General features: G+C 40.7%; 1 protein-coding gene across 1 annotated transcript; it reads left to right on the forward strand.

Moving 5' to 3' along the window:
- Positions 1-12,329: 12,329 nt before the first annotated feature.
- LOC132993447 (ovarian cancer G-protein coupled receptor 1) lies at positions 12,330-17,202 on the forward strand. The gene is made up of 6 exons (XM_061063309.1): positions 12,330-12,628; positions 13,193-13,342; positions 15,036-15,169; positions 15,281-15,503; positions 16,352-16,532; positions 16,615-17,202. Exons 1-6 carry the CDS (start codon positions 12,542-12,544, stop codon positions 17,085-17,087), a joined length of 1,248 nt encoding a protein of 415 aa, XP_060919292.1. The 5' UTR covers positions 12,330-12,541; the 3' UTR covers positions 17,088-17,202.
- Positions 17,203-18,386: the final 1,184 nt, after the last annotated feature.

The raw sequence follows: 18,386 nt of genomic DNA on the forward strand, positions 1-18,386 counted from the left end.
TTTGAGATGTGGATCTTGCCAGCTGTCTGTAAGGTGTCATCTTAGCTAATTCAGTCATCGAACGTCACTTGCCGCATTTGTGGTGTTGTTGCCTTTTGAGAACTTTTTGATGCAGATGTCATACAGTTAGTCTGTCTTGGTGTGCAATTTTTTTTTTACCGACTCTCCAGTAGTCTTTGCACCAGTTTTATCTGTGAGAAAAAATCTATTATTAATTCTTTTAGAGTAAATGGCGAGTCTGCTTTGCTCCATGAGCTCTCTTAGCTTCTTTAGTCTGATGAATAGGTATCTTAAGGTCAGCTGCAAAAGCAAATGGCATCTCTCCCAATGTGAAATATGATGGTTAACCTGCTCATTCATCAGCTGATGACTCGGTCATGGGCACAGACAAACTTGAAGTTGGAACATCTTTTGTCAGGAACCAAACATGGCGGCGGCCAAGATGCTGAACTTGAGGCTTCAAAAGACTTTTGAAAAACCATTTAGTCGGGCGCTGGTGGCTCAGTGGTTAGTGCGCGCGCCCCATGTATGGAGGCTATGGTCCTCCAAGTGGCAGACCATGTTCGATTCCAGCCTGTGGCTCCTTTCCTGCATGTCATTCCCTACTCTCTCTCTCCCTGACTTCCAACTCTATCCACTGTCCTATCTCTCCATTAAAGGCACAAAAATCCCAAAAATAAATCTTTAAAAAAAACAAAAAACAATTAGTGACATCATGGTGGCAACTTGCCAAGTTTTATATTTGCCTGTACTGATATTCATACTGTGTCCAGATTATGTAAGGATTGATCCAAACTCTCTTTACAAAATAAGCTTTTAGGTTCACTAATAAAGACTGATCTTAACTCACTCTAAAGAATAAATGGAATTTCAGGTGAAAGTTGTGTTAAGATAACACAGTTGATGGTGTATGAAATCAGGACAGAGAGTGACATGCAGGCAAAGAGCCGGGCCGCACACTTGTAAAATAGACTCTGTACATGGAGCACGATCTGACCGCTAGGCCATCAGTGCCCCTGCTTGTCACATTTTAGTTACTAGTTACTCTTCCTTCTGCAAGCACATGCAGTTTATTCTGAGTTCATCACACAGGAGACACGTCTCTTGGTTGCGGGCTATGAGCTGCCTCAGTCACTCACTCAAAGGCTGACTGAATGAGTGACTGATTAAATTAATTGATAACCAGACTGCTTCACTCATGCTCAAGACAAGCTTTCATTCCCTGTATGTGTCAAACCCATAGACTGTAACTATTAACGGACGAGGCCTGAGTGACGTCCTCCATCAGTAGGGGGCTCCGGAGGATCATCTGTGGCAGCCGCCATGTTGGAAATCCTGTCTCGACTTTCAGACTGACAGGCTGAGAGCTGGAGCTGAGGCGGGTTTTAAGCCACTTGACAAACAGTCAATAACTAATCAGTCATATTGAATTTCTGCTTTAAAAACGTGCATTTTTGATTGGGGTGTGTTTGTGAATTCACGGCCTCTTGGGGCCAGCATCAAGCAATTTTTGAGAGCTGCACATTTTACATCCCTACTATCACCAAACGTCAAACCATCAATTCAAATCAAATGAACCATGTGGGACCAAAGATCTGTTTGAAATGTGATTTTCTCTTTTCAAGTGTAATGTTGGCAAAACAGGAAGAGTAGCATTTTGTCTGTGGGGGCCATGTGGCAGCTTACAGGTAGTATCCATGTTGTCCCTACCTGCAGCTTGCATGTAAGAAGCCTGGGTCTGTTAAAGGTGACTGTGCTGTTTTGGTTGCGGTGGCAACAGAGCCATGTGGTAGGTGAACGTGATGTAACTTATCATCAGTAGGATAAAGGGGCATAATTAGGATGAGGGATATCTTCACAAAGCGCTTATCCTTTCATTAGAGTCATTAAAGTACCTTGTGTTTGTTTCAAATTCTGTGAGCGCTCACTCTTTCTACGCAGTGATTGGTAAGAGAATCAACTCACTGCAGGCAGGTGTGTGTGTGTGTGTGTGTGTGTGTGTGTGTGTGTGTGTGTGTGTGTGTGTGTGTGTGTGTGTGGCTGATTGACTTTGATTAAGTCCAGGTGTGGGGAGCCTATAAATCCTCTGGGCGTCCAGTATCTCACCTTCAGAGGTAGTGAGAGGTTCGCCCTGTGGTTTCTCTCGTTCTCTCTGTGTGTGTGTAAGTCTGTATAAACACAAACAAAGAACTGTCTGTGTATTTCCTTTCCATTGCCAGTCTCTTACAGTATAATTTTGAGGTGCTGGGTGGTTTTGTTGCAAGTCCAGCCTTTTGTGTTCTCTGTTAAGACCTCACTGGCAGCCTTTGTTTTTTTTATGTGTTTTCTGGCTCCCCTGGAATATACATTTGAGTCAGCTGCTCGGCAGTAGTGGTTTAGTTCATCGTCTTCGGTGCATTATTTAGCTTGTTTTTTGCTCTATACAATTTGTTTGTTTTTCCCCCCTCTCCAATCTATCCCTTGCAATTTTTCTGGTTATCCTTCTGGGATAACTTTAGGACACCCCTGAGTCCACACCTGCTCTCTCGTCCCCAAAGTTTCAAAATGTAGGAAACAAACATAGAAATAGGCTTAACGTACCTCGTTAAAGAAAACAAGATTTGTTATCTCTAAACAATGAGATAAATAAGTCAAAATCTAAAGAAAACAACTGTAATTAACTCTTTATCTCTGGCAAATGGACTACATAAAATGTGTTGATGCATGTCTGCTTTCGGTGTCATCTGTAATATCTCATACTCATTTCCCCTCAACTCGGCCTTACATGTTCGATATTTTTGGACATGTTATGATCTTAACTAGTTATGAAGTTATGGGTTAAGTTTGACTGCACAGTGTCACTTTGAAGTGGGCGACTGGCATTGATTAACGAGCCGGTTTTAGTTTTTCCGGGAAGCCATCTTTTAGCTCGCAGGTTACGACTCCGTCGCCACAAAAACAAAGGATCAGCCCGGCAGCTCTTTTAATTTAGCCTGCGTTTAGACTTCCCATCCATCACATATAGACACATTCTTCCAGGCGATCGTTCACTGACTGACTCAGTTCTAGTAAGCAGTGTTGACATGAATGGAGGAGAAGCACTTTTGGTGTACCAGAACCCATTAGTACTCACCATTTACATCAACAGGGAAGCATTAGTGCTCACTCTTTACACTTACATCATCAGCCACGGCCACAGAGCATGAATTAAAGAACAGTCTTATTAAATAAATCAAATTGTATGCAGAATGGGAAATATGTAAACAGCAAGTGCAATGAATCTGTCCTCATGTTTTGGTTTCCTGATCAACAGTGAGAGCAGAACTCCTTCAACCACTCACATAACTGTTGATCACCGTGTAATTGCTTTTGACTTGTGCTTTTAGGCACCCCTTTTTTAATCTCCTTACAGCCTTCCCTTGGGTCCAGGCCCAGACATTGGGCACCAATTGGACAGAGTGCAGTTGCTCTTTGTGTACACTAACCTCATTCAGCCATGAAAGGGCCATCTCAGCGCTCTGCAGACATGAGCAGAGAGGCAGAAAAGGACTGTTTGTAAAGTTAGTGGCTTTACATACAGCAATCAGCTGAGGCGGAAGTGCTAAATGTGGAGACCAGTGGACTGCCAGTGGCCTCGAGGACAGTCCAATTGGCCTCTGAATCTGTGTGAGGTGGCCTAAAAGAGGGTCTGCGGGCCCTGGCTCAGGTCCCCCAGTGTTCCTTAGTAGGTTTCATGGTCTCCAGAAGTACTCACAATTTTGGAAATGGCTCTTTAAAGGGTTTTTCTAGATACCTGGAAGTCTTTGGGGGCCCCCTAAGACCTCCACAAGGGTCATACAAAAACATCAGTTATGACCTCCTGTGATGAAGCACATGGAGATTCATTAGAAAAATCCTTAGCTATACTTCAAGGTCCTTGTAATTCCAGGGGTCCTCAACATTTCCAGAGTTCTGCAAACTGTATTTTTAGATCTTTTACAATACATGTCCCATTCACTCACAAGGTCACACACTGATGACAGAAGTATTGTTATTTTTCTTCACTACCTCCTTAGTTAAGAGTTGGTGATTTGCGCCCCTGCTGCCTTCCTTGGAGGTGGCGACCATTTCTTAGGCTCCCCCTCAACAATCAAACTATGATGATTTCCTGTTACCTGGGGTTCAGCATGGTAGGCACAGAAAGTACTTGAGTTTTCTCAGATCTCTGCTGGTTCTAAAGGCTGACTTGCAGCTAGGGAGTTTGTCCCCTTGCTGCGTGGCTTTGAGAAGAGCGATGCCCTAGCTGTTTGGTTTTTTTTTTGTGGTTGAAATCGTTCAGTAGCATTTTAACACTCATAGGGCACCTAGGATAAAAATCTTCAGCAAGTCCAGCAAGAGGGTCTGGATAGAGTTCTAGGACATGATGAAAAATGTCTGTCTTTCTTTCCTTCCATTAATCAGGCGAGGCAGCAGGCAATTACAAGTTAGTAGCTTGACAGACCAGAGGATACCTTCGTTAATATTCTGTGCTCGGTGGCTGCAGGTGTTTGGAGGTCTAACAGTGAATTGAAATGTAACCCTATCATAAGTTGCGGTATTATTTCGTCTATCTGTCACTCGGGTAACTACCCTATTATGACCTGAAGCTGGCCTACATACAGCTCATTTCTTATTTACAGGATGCTGGATATTGTTTCATCCTTCTTCTTTTCACAGTGCAGGTATAATGATTTTACTTGTTGATGTTTTATTTATACAAGTCACCATACATTTTGATACAGAGAGGCAGAGGAGAAACGATATCCCATCCAGTGTTTCATGTAAACGTACAAACCAAAGGAACTGATGATCAACTTTAGATTTCTTCTTACGACTCTGCTCATCTTCTCATCTTTGCAGGTACTTTTCATTGATCAGATATAATAATGTATTTTATGAGTATGACTGACTCAAAGCTATACTCTGCTGTTATGTGGTGTTAGCTTATCACCCTGAGAAAAGTCTGAATTATCAAGCAGGCAGCAGCTCCTATAAGACAACTGAAATTGCAGTTGCACTTTGACTTTCCTTTATTACTAAACCTAAGGCTATATTCTGCTGTCCCAGTGCTTATTGCTTTGTAAATATTAACAATTTGTTTACCTTAAGGTTACAGTATAAACCCACAGCACTGAAACTTCACATTTTTTTGTTAATTAAATACAAACAAAGTGGTCGAACTCGAACAGATAGAAACGTGTGATTGGATGGAATCTCTCTTATTCAAACAAAATACGTTTAAAAAAAAAAAACATGTAGTAAAGATTTCATCCTTATCCAAATTCCTTTTCTAATTTCCAAGCCAAAGTTCTTATTTAATCTCTGCCTAAACCCTGAGGCTGACTTCTGTTGTTGTCTGAACTGTCTCAACAAAAATTAAATAGATTAATTAAATGAGATTCGGATCGATCCTTGCGTGACATTTATGTTTCCTGCAGGACGGATTAAAAAGTCATTTGCTTTTATTCTTACACCAGGGCGACGACTCCATCACCTTCAGTTGTATTTTTATACCCTAAATAGCAAAAATAAATATGCTCAACTAAGCTGATGGGTGCTTTATGTTGCTTGCACTACCTACAAATGTATGTCTTCACATCAGGGCTGATGTTTTTCAGGATGACTGATTCAGGAACCTCAGATGTAATCCCAGAGCACAGTAAGGTGAACACACATGAAGGGTGAGTGTGTGAGGATAGATAATAATGTAGAGCACATAGATGTATTTTTGATGTCTTCTCTGAGGTCTGATCTCTGTGAGATGAAGTATCAGGAGGAAACACCATTTAATTTGATTCACTTGTACAGTGAGTCTGAAGGATGATTCAGCCTGTGTCATTCAGATCTGATAATATCTCTGAGAGGAACTAATAACTTTTCACTGTCTGAAGCTCAGATGTGTTGAGATTATGTTGATTTTAAAAGGTTAGGATGGGAAAGCAGAATGTTTTAAGGGAATTTGAAAACATTTTTTTATGTTTTGTTTTGCTGATGTTTCAACAATTTGTGATAAGGACTGCAACTACAGTAACATGTGCACAAGTAAGTATTAACTCTTTGAGATGTCAAAAAAAGGATAGACACAATCTTCCAGAGCCTTTCTAGAGTGATGATTTAAAATAGCTTATTTTTTCAAATATCAAGGCTCTTCATTGTCTTAGAAACAAAGAAAAACCACAAATCCTCAAGTTAAAGATCCTGGAACCAAAAGAACCAGAACGCGAGGAATATAAAGGAGAAATCCTTCCAGCGTTTTATCCCATCGCACTTTATCCCAATTTTCTTATTAAACATAACAATGAGTAAGATCTTCACTTGATCTCTGTAAAGCATCTCGAGATAACATTTGTTATGAATTGACACTATACAAATAAAGATTGATTGAAAGCATAAAGTAAGAATGGATTATCTTCATGTGTGGATCCATTTGGACTGACCATCATTGTACTCATCCCAGAACACGTGTCATGTAAAACATGTGTTTCCTGATCGATATGACAGGTTGATGAACAGTGTAGTTGGATACGTCACCGTGCTTCATGGATGTGTAGACGATGAATCAGATCTGTTGGAGAGCACTCACAGAAGCAGAGCATGAATCAAAACATGTCCAGAGAAGCAGCTGATTTACGGCTACTGGAACTAAAGGAGATCATTTCCCCCAAGGGAAGGAAGAAAACATACGACAGCAGCTCTCCACATGTGAGTGGAAACAGTGTGGACGCGTGTAGTGAGAGCTGCTTTTAGAAAAGGTCCTGTGTCTTTCCTGTGAGTGTGTTGTAAATCAAACATGGCTGCCAGGTGAATGAATCAGTTATCTACTGCACATTTAGAGAGACAGCAGAGACACAGACCCATCAATCCACCACAGGGAGTGATGGACAGAGGACACCTGAAGCTATGTTAGCTTGAAATGATCTTTTTTAAAGACAACTTGTTGTTTCTGGAGGTGTTGTTGGCGAGAAGCAGAAGTAAAAATCACACTACAGACAGGAAATAAAAATATCTAAAACACTGGATTTACAAACTGTGCAGGATCCAGATCAGGGTTAAAGGTTCTCATGTTTGTTTTGAAACTTTGATAAGGATGCAGGAGATGTGTGCTCCTTCTGCAGTCTTCAGTTAATATCATGCACAGTAATAGTTTGTCATGAATCATTTTAAGGAAGATGATCTCTCATTTGTATGACTAGCTGACACCACAGTCCTAAGACATTTTTGTGTCTTTACTCGACTCCTTGTTCCAGGAAATGAGTCGTAATTGATGCTTTGTGGGAAAACTAAAACAAACAATGATTATGTGGTTTGCTTCAAGTTCACAAGACAGTAACAAAAAGTGATGCTTTGATGTCCACTTCCATACAAACTGGGTGTGATGTGGAAGAAAAGTATCTGAATCTCTCCCGATGCAACACCATATGTTTGAATGATAACGACATTGTAAATTGGGATAACCATCATGGACAACAGTGAGGTAATGCTGATTACAGTGAGGATGATGATGATGATGAGGATAATGGTGAAGGCTGTGATGAAGATGTGTCAGTGTGATGAATGTCTGTCACCTGAGCGTTGCTTTTAGCGGTGTCAGGACCCTCATTGTAGTCTGATTCACAACCTGCTGCGGATCACAGAGCAGCTGCTGCTTTCAAGACGCCTCAGGGGAAGAAATAAAAAGCATTGATCACAGGGAACATGTTTAATTATTGATCATGGTGTCTGCGGGGAGAATTAAGTCTGAAGTTATAAATGGTCATTGACCAGTTGTTTTTTTCTTACTACTAGTTCGGGTAATTGTTCCTTCATGTTGTTGTTTCTCTCACAGAATGAGGGCTGGGTGACTCGGGGTTTTTGTTTCTGTAGATTTGAGTTAGATATATTGATTGAGTATTGCAATTAAATGATCCTACATTATTCATATAAAAAAGAGTCCAGGACAGCACTTCAATAACGTACATGTCTCTCTTTATTGTAGTAATAAAAGAGGACAATGTAAGTTATTGGAGTGCTGTCCCGGAGTATTTTCTGATAAGATCTGTTGAGGATTCAGAATCCACTCACACATGATTGATGGTGAACATGTTTTTGATGGACTGATTGGCCAATATTATTCATGAAATAGGTCTTTGAAGATCTTTTAGTTTAGAAGATCTTCAGTTATTTCTCAGTCCAACAGAGGGCTCTAGGAATTGTTGGTTTAGGCTAATTAACTCAAAGATTCAGTAAGAGGGGGGAGGTCATATGAGAAGAAATCTACAGAACAGTCATTCTGATCGTCAGCTCAAATACATTCCTGTTGTGTTGGTACATTTTTATAAATAACTTGGTCAGATATTGTTTTTACTTTCATTGACGGTTTGACAAGACGAAACAGAAAAACAGTTTTGTGATCTTCATAACCTGTGAAAGCCATGACGCAAGAAGCCGGATAGAGTTATTTTCCATCTCATCCTTCAAAGCCTTTTGTAAAGGAATAAACTGAAGAAGCAGAGTGGCACAAAGCTCCAGCAGCACATGTAGTATGAAGATCAACTTTATTAACAGATTGGAACAACGCATGCATCATTCTCACCAGATCTCTTAAATTGTCTCTATCCAGAATTTGAAAATTCTACCTTGGACACACTACAACTAAAACATGACCTCACAGGACTCAGTGAATTTAAGAAGAAGATGATGCATTGAAACCACTGAAGCACAGCTGCAGGAAAGAGGAAACCTCCCTAAGTTCACTACTGAGTCAGAGTCAACAGACAGAGATGTGCAGGTGTGCAGAGAAATCATCTATTTTCTATTAGATCAGATTTCACACCTTATGTTTAAGATAAAATGCGGGATCACATAAGATATATATTTTGCTATCCTGATTATCGACCTGGTTGAATAAGGGTTAAAGTCATGGGTTAGTGTGACTCTTAAGGAATGCACAGTTTATCCAGCTGTGCCTTAATCTGACTGGCTGTGGTTTATTTAGGAGAAACAGAATCCTACACAGAAGCACACTGTGTGAGGGGAAATGGCGACGATGCTTTTGGTTTCAGTGTGTGGTGTAAAAGTGGCTTGAAATGGTTTTTACAGTGTGTTATTACAGAGCCATTCTAAAGACGCTCAGAAGCCAAAGCAAAGAAATGTAGAGCAGTTTATATTGAGAGGCCGCACATTCGGTCTGATCGTGTTTCACTGGAGCAGGAGGTCACAAAAAAGGGAAGCAACGCTGCACTTAGAAGCTGTTCATAAATCCAGCAGCTCACTCTCACTGACTGCTTTTAAACAAACACGACATAAAAGAAGCTCTTACTGTAAACACTCATGTACATTAAAGCGTCTCCTCCGTCCCTGTAACAGTACTAACAGGCTGGTGTTGATATCTGAATGTTGTTTTTTCCGGTTTTGTTGCCTTCACTGCATGAAAGTTCATGTTTGAAGGCATGTCGGTCAGAGTTCATGAATGTCAGAAAATATAATGCAGCCAAATAATGAGTGCAAAAAAAAGGTGCAAGAGATGCAGAGAAAGTGAGCTTCTGTTTGGTGCATTATGGTAATGATGATTTATTGATGTGGGCATTTATGAATATATGATCCATAAACCTGATCTCTTGATGGACTGTAAAAACCAAGGACTGTATAAAAGATTGAGGTAATCTCAGTGATGTCACCCATTGGTTTGTGAAGTGTCGTTATGAAGCACAGCGATGGCGGTCGTTTAATCTAGAAATAGAACTGATGCGGAGCTGAGGCGGGCCTTAAGACTCCTGTTTAACACCTACAACCCCCCCCCCCCCTTCAGTCAACTGAACTCCACCCCTATAAATATGCCAAACTCTTAGCCTACATCTTATCAAATTGGATGAGTTATTTAAAAAAATCTCATCCTTTACATTTTCTAGGAATAAATAAATGAGCTATTGGCATGGGTTGTATTGTTTAACAGGCTGTAAAACAAACATGTTCATTCTAGTTGTAAACATTTTGATATGGGACCTTTTGGAAAGTCCTTGGTTTTTGGAGCCAGCCTCAAGTGGACACTCGAGGAACTGCAGGTGTTTGCACTTTCTGTATTGGTTTCATTTTTCAACACTGGAAACGTTGCCGTTTGGTAAAACCAACAAATGTTTATGAGAAAGACTTTTTTCAGTTTATAACTTAACTCAGGACAATTTTGTTTAAATAGTAATATGACAAAACAGTCTGAACTTAAGGATAAATGTAGGGGACATTTCTCTGTGTACACCTGTGTCAAACTAATATCGTTATTATACGAGGAACCACCTTTTACTCCTGAGGAACATGGCTCCCAAGTGGTCAGCACTTTCCTTGTGATTTCTTCAATAAAGCATTTTTGAAACAACATGTTGGCACAGCTCGTTTGTGCCTGCTGACTCTCTTTTCTCCAGTCTGTTGTAACTTTCTGGTTGAATTTCTTCCTCTCTCACATTCAAATACGGGGCCCTTAACTTTTAAGTCTTTGCCTTCCAACTTAGTTTTTAAGCTCCTCCATTTAAGTGTGCCGGTGACACAAAACAAGTTTTTTGTGAACTTTGGGGCCTTTGTTTGTCCTGTAAATGAAGTCCCTCTGATGATGTATTTCACTGATGGATTGAAGTGTGAATTCAAAGTAAAACCAGAAGTAAGTAAACAGGAAATCACATTTTAGGGGGGTGGTCTTTGTGTCAAACAATTAAATGTCTGTCATGCAGCTTATTAGTCACACTGAATGCATCTGAACTTCTCAGTTCACTCCTGAGCTTGAAGATCCCCGCGTCATATGGCAGGAGAGATGCATTAGAGGTGACTGTTCCTGTTTTCATAATTCAGTCTGGGTGAAGAAAGTTGAAGTTTCCCGTAGATTTATTGCAGGTTTCAGCGAGAGGGCAAACATGAGAGCCGTGTTTCTGGAGGTTAAACATCTTCATTCTTCAGTCTGAAGCTGTTAGCTCAGAATAGGTTAAAATAACAAGTGTTACTTTATTTTTCTGTTCAACATTTTCTGCACATACGGACTGAGACTTTTTCTCCGAACGTCATGCTTCACTTTACCCTACATGGTCTCTCCTCATCATTATCAGATTGTCAAAGCAGTTTATGGAGAGCACCCTTTTGCTTTTATGTACTGACCGCCTTTAAGAGCACATTTACATTTACGTTTCTTCTCTTGACAAGAAATAAAACAACTCGGAGTTTCCCTTTACTCCCAATAAGAATGCATGCTTAATGATTTGATTTTTTTTAAATGCAAACTTTCATAATGTGATCTTGAAAATGACCTTTAATTATTATTATTAGGAGGTCCACTTGACAAGCCCCTCTTTGGCTTCTCCTGCACATTTCTTTCTAAAGTTATGTTTCATTTTTGTACTACCTGGACATTATGTTCTGCTTGTTAATGTTCTGTAATCATTTTTTTGTGCAAAAGATAAATAAATACAAATATTTTGGTAGATATGATAAAAATGTTTACACTTCAACACAGTCAGAAGACAATATGTTGAAAGTATGTCATCAGTGGGTCCAATCATAGGAATCATGAATTTTGCATCACTGGATTTGGACTTCATTAAAAAAATTGTTGCATGCCTGCAACAAAGCAAACACTGAAGTGATGACCTTTAGTTTAACGAAATGGAAACACCCATAAAGACAGGATGCATTTGTGGTTTCAACATGAAGCTTGTTTTCTTCACCTGAGCCAAACCAAACAGACTGAATGATGTTTATCCAAGTGGCTTCTGTTACCTTTTGGTTTTAAGAATCCTGACAGTTTCTGGTGATCTGGATTTCCTCCATCATCGCTGACAGTTTGGTCAGAAGTCTTCAGAGGAATATCTCAACAACTATTGTTATTTTCTGACAAAGTTTCTTTTCTCCTCAAGGTGAAGTGCAAAGATATTGATAATACACTGACTTTAATATATTCATATTATTTTGTATAGTGTATAGTATTTTTGTCTGTTTATTTGTGTATTTATTAGGATCCCTGTTAGCTGTACCCGAGAGCTCAGTTATTCTTCCTGCAGTCCACATTAGAGATACAGATTTTATCTCATCTGGAGATAGGGTCCTTGAACCATACTCATGATGATCAGACGTCTGCTGAGACTGTGTTCAGGTTGACAGGGGATGCAGGGAGAGATGAAACATCAATGAATAAACTACATTTATAGTAACAGTGGGAGTAATAAAAGTGTGTGTTTAGCAGTCACTACTAAGGATGAGGTGTAGTGCTGCATAAAGTGAAACCACTGATCCACCAATTTAGAAAATGCTGCATTAAATTACGTGTTAGAAAACAAACGCACCTGAAAATAACATTTTCTTCTCTTTTCCACAGCAGCCGAATTAAACCGGACTTTATCAGAGAAAAATAATAAGATGACCTTTTCAAGCCAGCGCTGAGACCTCCAGCAGACATGAAGAAGTGTGTGTGTGTGTGGGCGTGTGTCTTTAAACTGTGTTTGTGAATGTGTCTGAAAATATGAATGCATGTTAGAGGTGAAGTAGTGTGAGTGTGAGTGTGAGTGTGAGCGGGGGTGTGGTGGTGTTCACCATGTCTCAGGAAGAAGTGATAAACTGCACCATCAGTCATGAGATCCACCAGTACCTCTTTTCCTGTGTGTACATCATCGTGCTGTTGGTGAGTGTGAACTACTTCAACATTCAGACAACCCTCTAAGAGAGCTACTTACTTAGCTGAAACAATCCTAGCAAGGGTTATTAGCTTTACTTAGCAACTCTGAGCGAGGAAGGGACAGAAACTTTTGTCTTTGTGAGGAGCATGCATGTAGAGAAACTCAACATGCATATCTCAATTTGCACTGAAGAAAGTCAGAGATGGATTAAAATGTCTGCATAAATAATGTCTGTATTTTTGATTCAATAATATTCTTCATTTAGTGTTTGCAGAACATTTCTACATTTTCTGTTAAAAGTCCTCCTCACTACTCCTCACAGTTTAACACCTGAGGAGCTCTCTTAAAGGCTAAGAGGCTTTGAGAATAACTTTAATCTTTACAGGGAACTTTAGGTAGAACTCTTTGTACATAAGAGGCTTTTTGAATACAGCCCCAGATGTCTGTAAACTGCACAACTAATAATAGAAGGCTTGGTTGCAAATGTAGCTTAGTGTGACACAGGAAGTGTTTTTAAAATCTGTCTGATGTCACAGAATCCAGATAATAAATGGTCTTCTTTGTTTAAGATTGGCGTCCCCTCAAACCTGTACTCTCTGTACCATGCTGCCGTGCAGCTGAAGCAGAAGAACGAGCTGGGAGTTTATTTAATGAACCTCACTGTGTCTGATCTGTTGTACCTGGCGTCATTACCGCTGTGGCTGCAGTACATCTTCCAGGTAAAAGAAAAACACTCCTTCACTCTTGATGAATCCCTCATACTCATCTCCTTTTAAGTGATTCTTAAATTTGGTGTCACTTCTTCTGAATAATAACTCAAAATAATAATTAGTTTTTTAATATTGAAATGCAAAGTAAACAAACAGAAATGCAACTTAAAGGGCCAGGCCAATAGTTCAGTCTTCAGTGATGTGTCAGAAAGCACAACCCGAGCCTTTCTGTTTCTGTTTACTGTGTACCTCCTGGACTATTAGAGTCCGCTCTTTGTCACCATTACTGCTTAACTGCTAACTTAGAAGGAATGTTAAGTTAATTCTGGATGTAAATATTCCTTTTTTCTTTTTTTTTTTGATACTTTGGGCATATTGACTTGTATGTATTTATGTTTATTTGCTTTGATAACCTTCTGCTGTAACACCACAATTTCCTTCCTTCCTTCCTTCCTTCCTTCCTACCTACCTACCTACCTACCTAACTACCTGCCTACCTACCTACCTACCTACCCTCCTTCCTTCCTTACTACCTACCTACCTACCTACCCTCCTTCCTTCCTTACTACCTACCTACCTACCTGCCTACCTACCTACCTACCTACCTACCTACCCTCCTTCCTTCCTTCCTACCTACCTACCTACCCTCCTTCCTTCCTTACTACCTACCTACCTACCTGAATACCTACCTACCTACCTACCTACCCTCCTTCCTTCCTTACTACCTACCTACCCTCCTTCCTTCCTTACTACCTACCTACCTACCTACCTGCCTACCTACCAACCTACCTACCTACCTACCTACCCTCCTTCCTTCCTTACTACCTATACCTACCTACCTACCTACCTACCTACCCTCCTTCCTTCCTTACTACCTATACCTACCTACCTACCTACCTACCTACCTACCCTCCTTCCTTCCTTACTACCTACCTACCTACCTACCTACCTGAATACCTACCTACCTACCCTCCTTCCTTCCTTACTACCTACCTACCCTCCTTCCTTCCTTACTACCTACCTACCTACCTACCTGCCTACCTACCAACCTACCTACCTACCTACCTACCCTCCTTCCTTCCTTACTACCTATACCTACCTACCTACCTACCTACCCTCCTTCCTTCCTTACTACCTATACCTACCTACCTACCTACCTACCCTCCTTCCTTCCTTACTACCTATACCTACCTGCCTACCTACCAACCAACCTACCTACCTACCTACCTACCCTCCTTCCTTCCTTACTACCTATACCTACCTACCTACCTACCTACCTACCTACCCTCCTTCCTTCCTTACTACCTATACCTACCTACCTACCTACCTACCCTCCTTCCTTCCTTACTACCTATACCTACCTACCTACCTACCTACCTACCTACCTACCCTTACAAAGCTTAATAGTAAATTTAATGAAAATTGGACCTGTTGGTTTTATTATTATTGCACCATAATTATGAATTCAATTGCAGATCTCACTTTGCTTTCTTATAAGAAGTGAAATTTTCTCACTTAGGGGTTTTAGTCTTTTAATTTATTTCCTTTATACTATGAGAGTTTTCCTATCAGCCTGTTTACCTTGTTAAACATGTTGTAATGTGTGAATGTAAACCCTTGTAATGTGACAGTGTTGTATCCCTAACATGTTATGAAAGCCTTTCTTTTGATGAACCTGTCGTTGATGATGTTGTGGTTTCAGGATGATAACTGGTCTCACAGGGAGTGGTTGTGTCAGCTGTGTGGCTTCCTGCTCTACGAGAACATTTACATTAGCATCGGTTTTCTCTGCTGCATCAGTCTGGATCGCTACCTGGCCGTCGTCCATCCTTTAAGGTAAGTTTGATGACATGCAAGATCACCACTTTTACCTCGAATCAAAACAGTATTCCTTAAACACAAAATACCTGTTCTTCTTCTTCTTCTTCTTTTTTTTAACTCCTCCAGGTTCACGTCTCTGCGCTCCATGCGAGCAGCGTGGATCGTCAGCGCTATCATCTGGCTGAAAGAGATCGCTGTGGGCGTTGTTTTCTTCAGACATAAAGAACTGAGCCAAAACCCCAAGAACCAATCAGTGTGCTTCGAGCATTACCCCATGAAGCCGTGGGAGTATCCCATCAACTATTACCGCTTCACTATCGGCTTCATGTTCCCGCTGGCCATCCTATCGGTGTGTAACTGTTTTTAAAATGTATCGTGATAACATTTCATTATAAAAAGCTACATTTAATTATATATATTTTTGATTATACATGTTTTAATCATTCGTTTAATACGTCCCTTTTGACCTTTCTACGTGGTTACGTTACTGAGATACGTTGCTGTTGGACAATTTCTTGCTACTTAAACAAATGTGTCCTGTTTCAATTACTTTTCTGCAATTACATTGAGCACCCAGCACAAAGTTTTCAAACTGTACTCAGATATTAAAGAGGACATATTATCCCCCTAGTCCACCTTTTCAAACAGTCTCCTGTGGTCTAAATGAAACATCTGTGCTGTGCTTTGGTCAAAATATAACATGAATCAAGCACCAGAGGAGGTTTGTGACCCTGTATAAACCAGCTCTCTCAGAACGCTCCGTTTTGGTGTGTGTGTCTCTTTAAATGTAATGAGACCCCCCCGGAGTTTTACTGGTAGACATCACTCCTCTGTAGCGAGAATAAAAATGGCGGACCTGCTCAAAAGTTTTGGTCTAGGCTGGGGGTGGAGGCATGGGTGGAGATATCAGTAGAGGGGAGGGGTGGGGGGGGATATTTTTTTTTACCAGAAACCCACTGTGACATCACAAGGAGAGCACATTTGAAATAGAGCATTTCTCTCTGTGTTGTAAGACTTATGAAGAGCACAAACAAAGGACTGGATGGATTTATTTCACATGTTGTGGGTCAGTAGACACTCAGGTTACCAAATATATGTTCAAAATGTTGAACAGAGTCAATGTTTTTCATAATATGTCCCCTTTAAAACCTGTCTGTTCAATTGTGCAAAACAATGTGCATATTTCTTCCTGCTCAGGTCAGTTACCTGTGCGTCCTGCGTGCTGTGGGTCGGAGCGCTGGGACTCAGCCAGATCAGAAGACGAGGGTCAGACAGCTGGTCAGCAGCACCATCCTTATCTTCCTCGTCTGCTTCTCCCCCTACCACATCTTTTTGTTAGTGCGCACCCTGCTGGAGCGAGACTGCATCTTCATCGCAGGTATCGATTCTTTTCTTCAATATAATCCAGTCAGAAATCATTGAAATATTTTGACCATGTAGCCTGTATTTTTATCTTTCAGGAATATTTAACTACTACCACCTGTCGTTGTTGCTCACCACCTTGAACTGCGTGGCTGACCCCGCTCTTTACTGCTTCGTAAGCGAGAGTGCCCGCCGCGGCGTGTACAGAGCGATATTCAGGCCCATTGCCAAGGTGTTATGTTGCTGCTTTCGTCGCGGCAATGCCAGCCCCAGCAACCCCACCACGGATTCCCACGAGGTCGCCACGGACGAAAACAACGGACATCCGACGGTGACGCTGCTCCAACACACCACCACGCTAAACAACTCAAAAACAGACACTTCGGGGAAAGAAAGTGTTTTAATCACGCAGACTGAGGAGAAAACTTTGAAACCTTTAATTATAGAGAACAGAGACTTTGAAAAATGTGTGGACACTGATGGGAAGCCCAGCTGTGTGATTGCAATGGAGGAGCTGAGTGAAAACAAAGTGGGGGCTGAAGAAAACAACAAGCTCAACGGCTTGAACTGAAGGTGGAGAATGCAAAAGGGATCAACCACAAGTACTGTACATACCTGTCTGGATCAGGAGGATACCCATGAGTCTGCTGTTATTGCAGTGTTGTTAACGGCATCATAATCGTGTGAATGCATCAGGCTGAAAATATTACAGTTGTAGTTTAAGATTGTACAACTGGTCCTGATGTTTCAATAAGTCATTCAACAACAAAAATATAACCTTAAAGAGGACATATCCCCCTTTTCCACCTTTTCAAACAGTCCCCTGTGGTCTAAATGAAACATCTGTGCTGTGCTTTGGTCAAAATATAACATGAATCAAGCACAGGAGGTTTGTGACCCTGTATAAACCAGCTCTCTCAGAACTCTCCGTTTTGGTGTGTGTGTCTCTTTAAATGTAATGAGCCCCCCCCGTCGAGTTTTCCTGGTAGACATCACTCCGCTGTAGCGAGACTAAAAATGGCGGACCTGCGTAAAAGTTTTCTAGGCTGGGGGTGGAGTCCATGAGTGGAGATATCAGGGGAGGGGAGACTATTTTTTTTTTTTTTACCAGAAACCCACTGTGACATCACAAGGAGAGCACATTTGAAATGGATCATTTCTCTCTGTGTTGTAAGACTTATGCAGACCACAAACAAAGGACTGGATGGATTTATTTCACATTTTGTGGGTCAGTAGACACTCAGGTTACTCAAATATATGTCCAAAAACACTGTACAAGTGGATTTTTCAGAATATGTCCCCTTTAAAAACTTGATTGAAATCGTAATATAACAGCTGTATATGGTAACACTTTCTAGTCAGATAATATTTATGAATGATCTTTGGCAAATCTGGCTCCATCAATAGTTTATTGGTCTTTTAGCCACTGCACTCCATTGACAAAAGCAGTAATCTCCCCTCGTAGGAAACACGAGCTGCTGGTCTACCCCGGCCTTCATCGATTATTTTTCTCTAAAGAGTGAACGCAGATTGATGACAGGAATGTGAGCGGCTTTAAAAGGCAGTTTATTGTGTTAATACTTTGCATGCACCTGTGCAGGTCTGCATATTTCCTATAGGAGAATATATAAAGGGTAATAAACCCCTATTGTTTACATAATGCATGTATGTAAACTACATTGTTACGGTCATAATGTTGTATTTTTTAAGAATCTGTAAGCACAGTAATTATCGAACAGAAACATTATGCTTCAACTTGTCTTTGGAAAAATGTTTGGATGAATATTTGAACTGAATGTACGAAGGATGTCTTCATGATCATGACCGGTATGATGAAATGGTTGTCAGGAGTTTAACTGCAAATATAACT

This window comes from Labrus mixtus, chromosome 18, assembly GCF_963584025.1.
Source record: "Labrus mixtus chromosome 18, fLabMix1.1, whole genome shotgun sequence".
Lineage (NCBI taxonomy): Eukaryota > Metazoa > Chordata > Actinopteri > Labriformes > Labridae > Labrus > Labrus mixtus.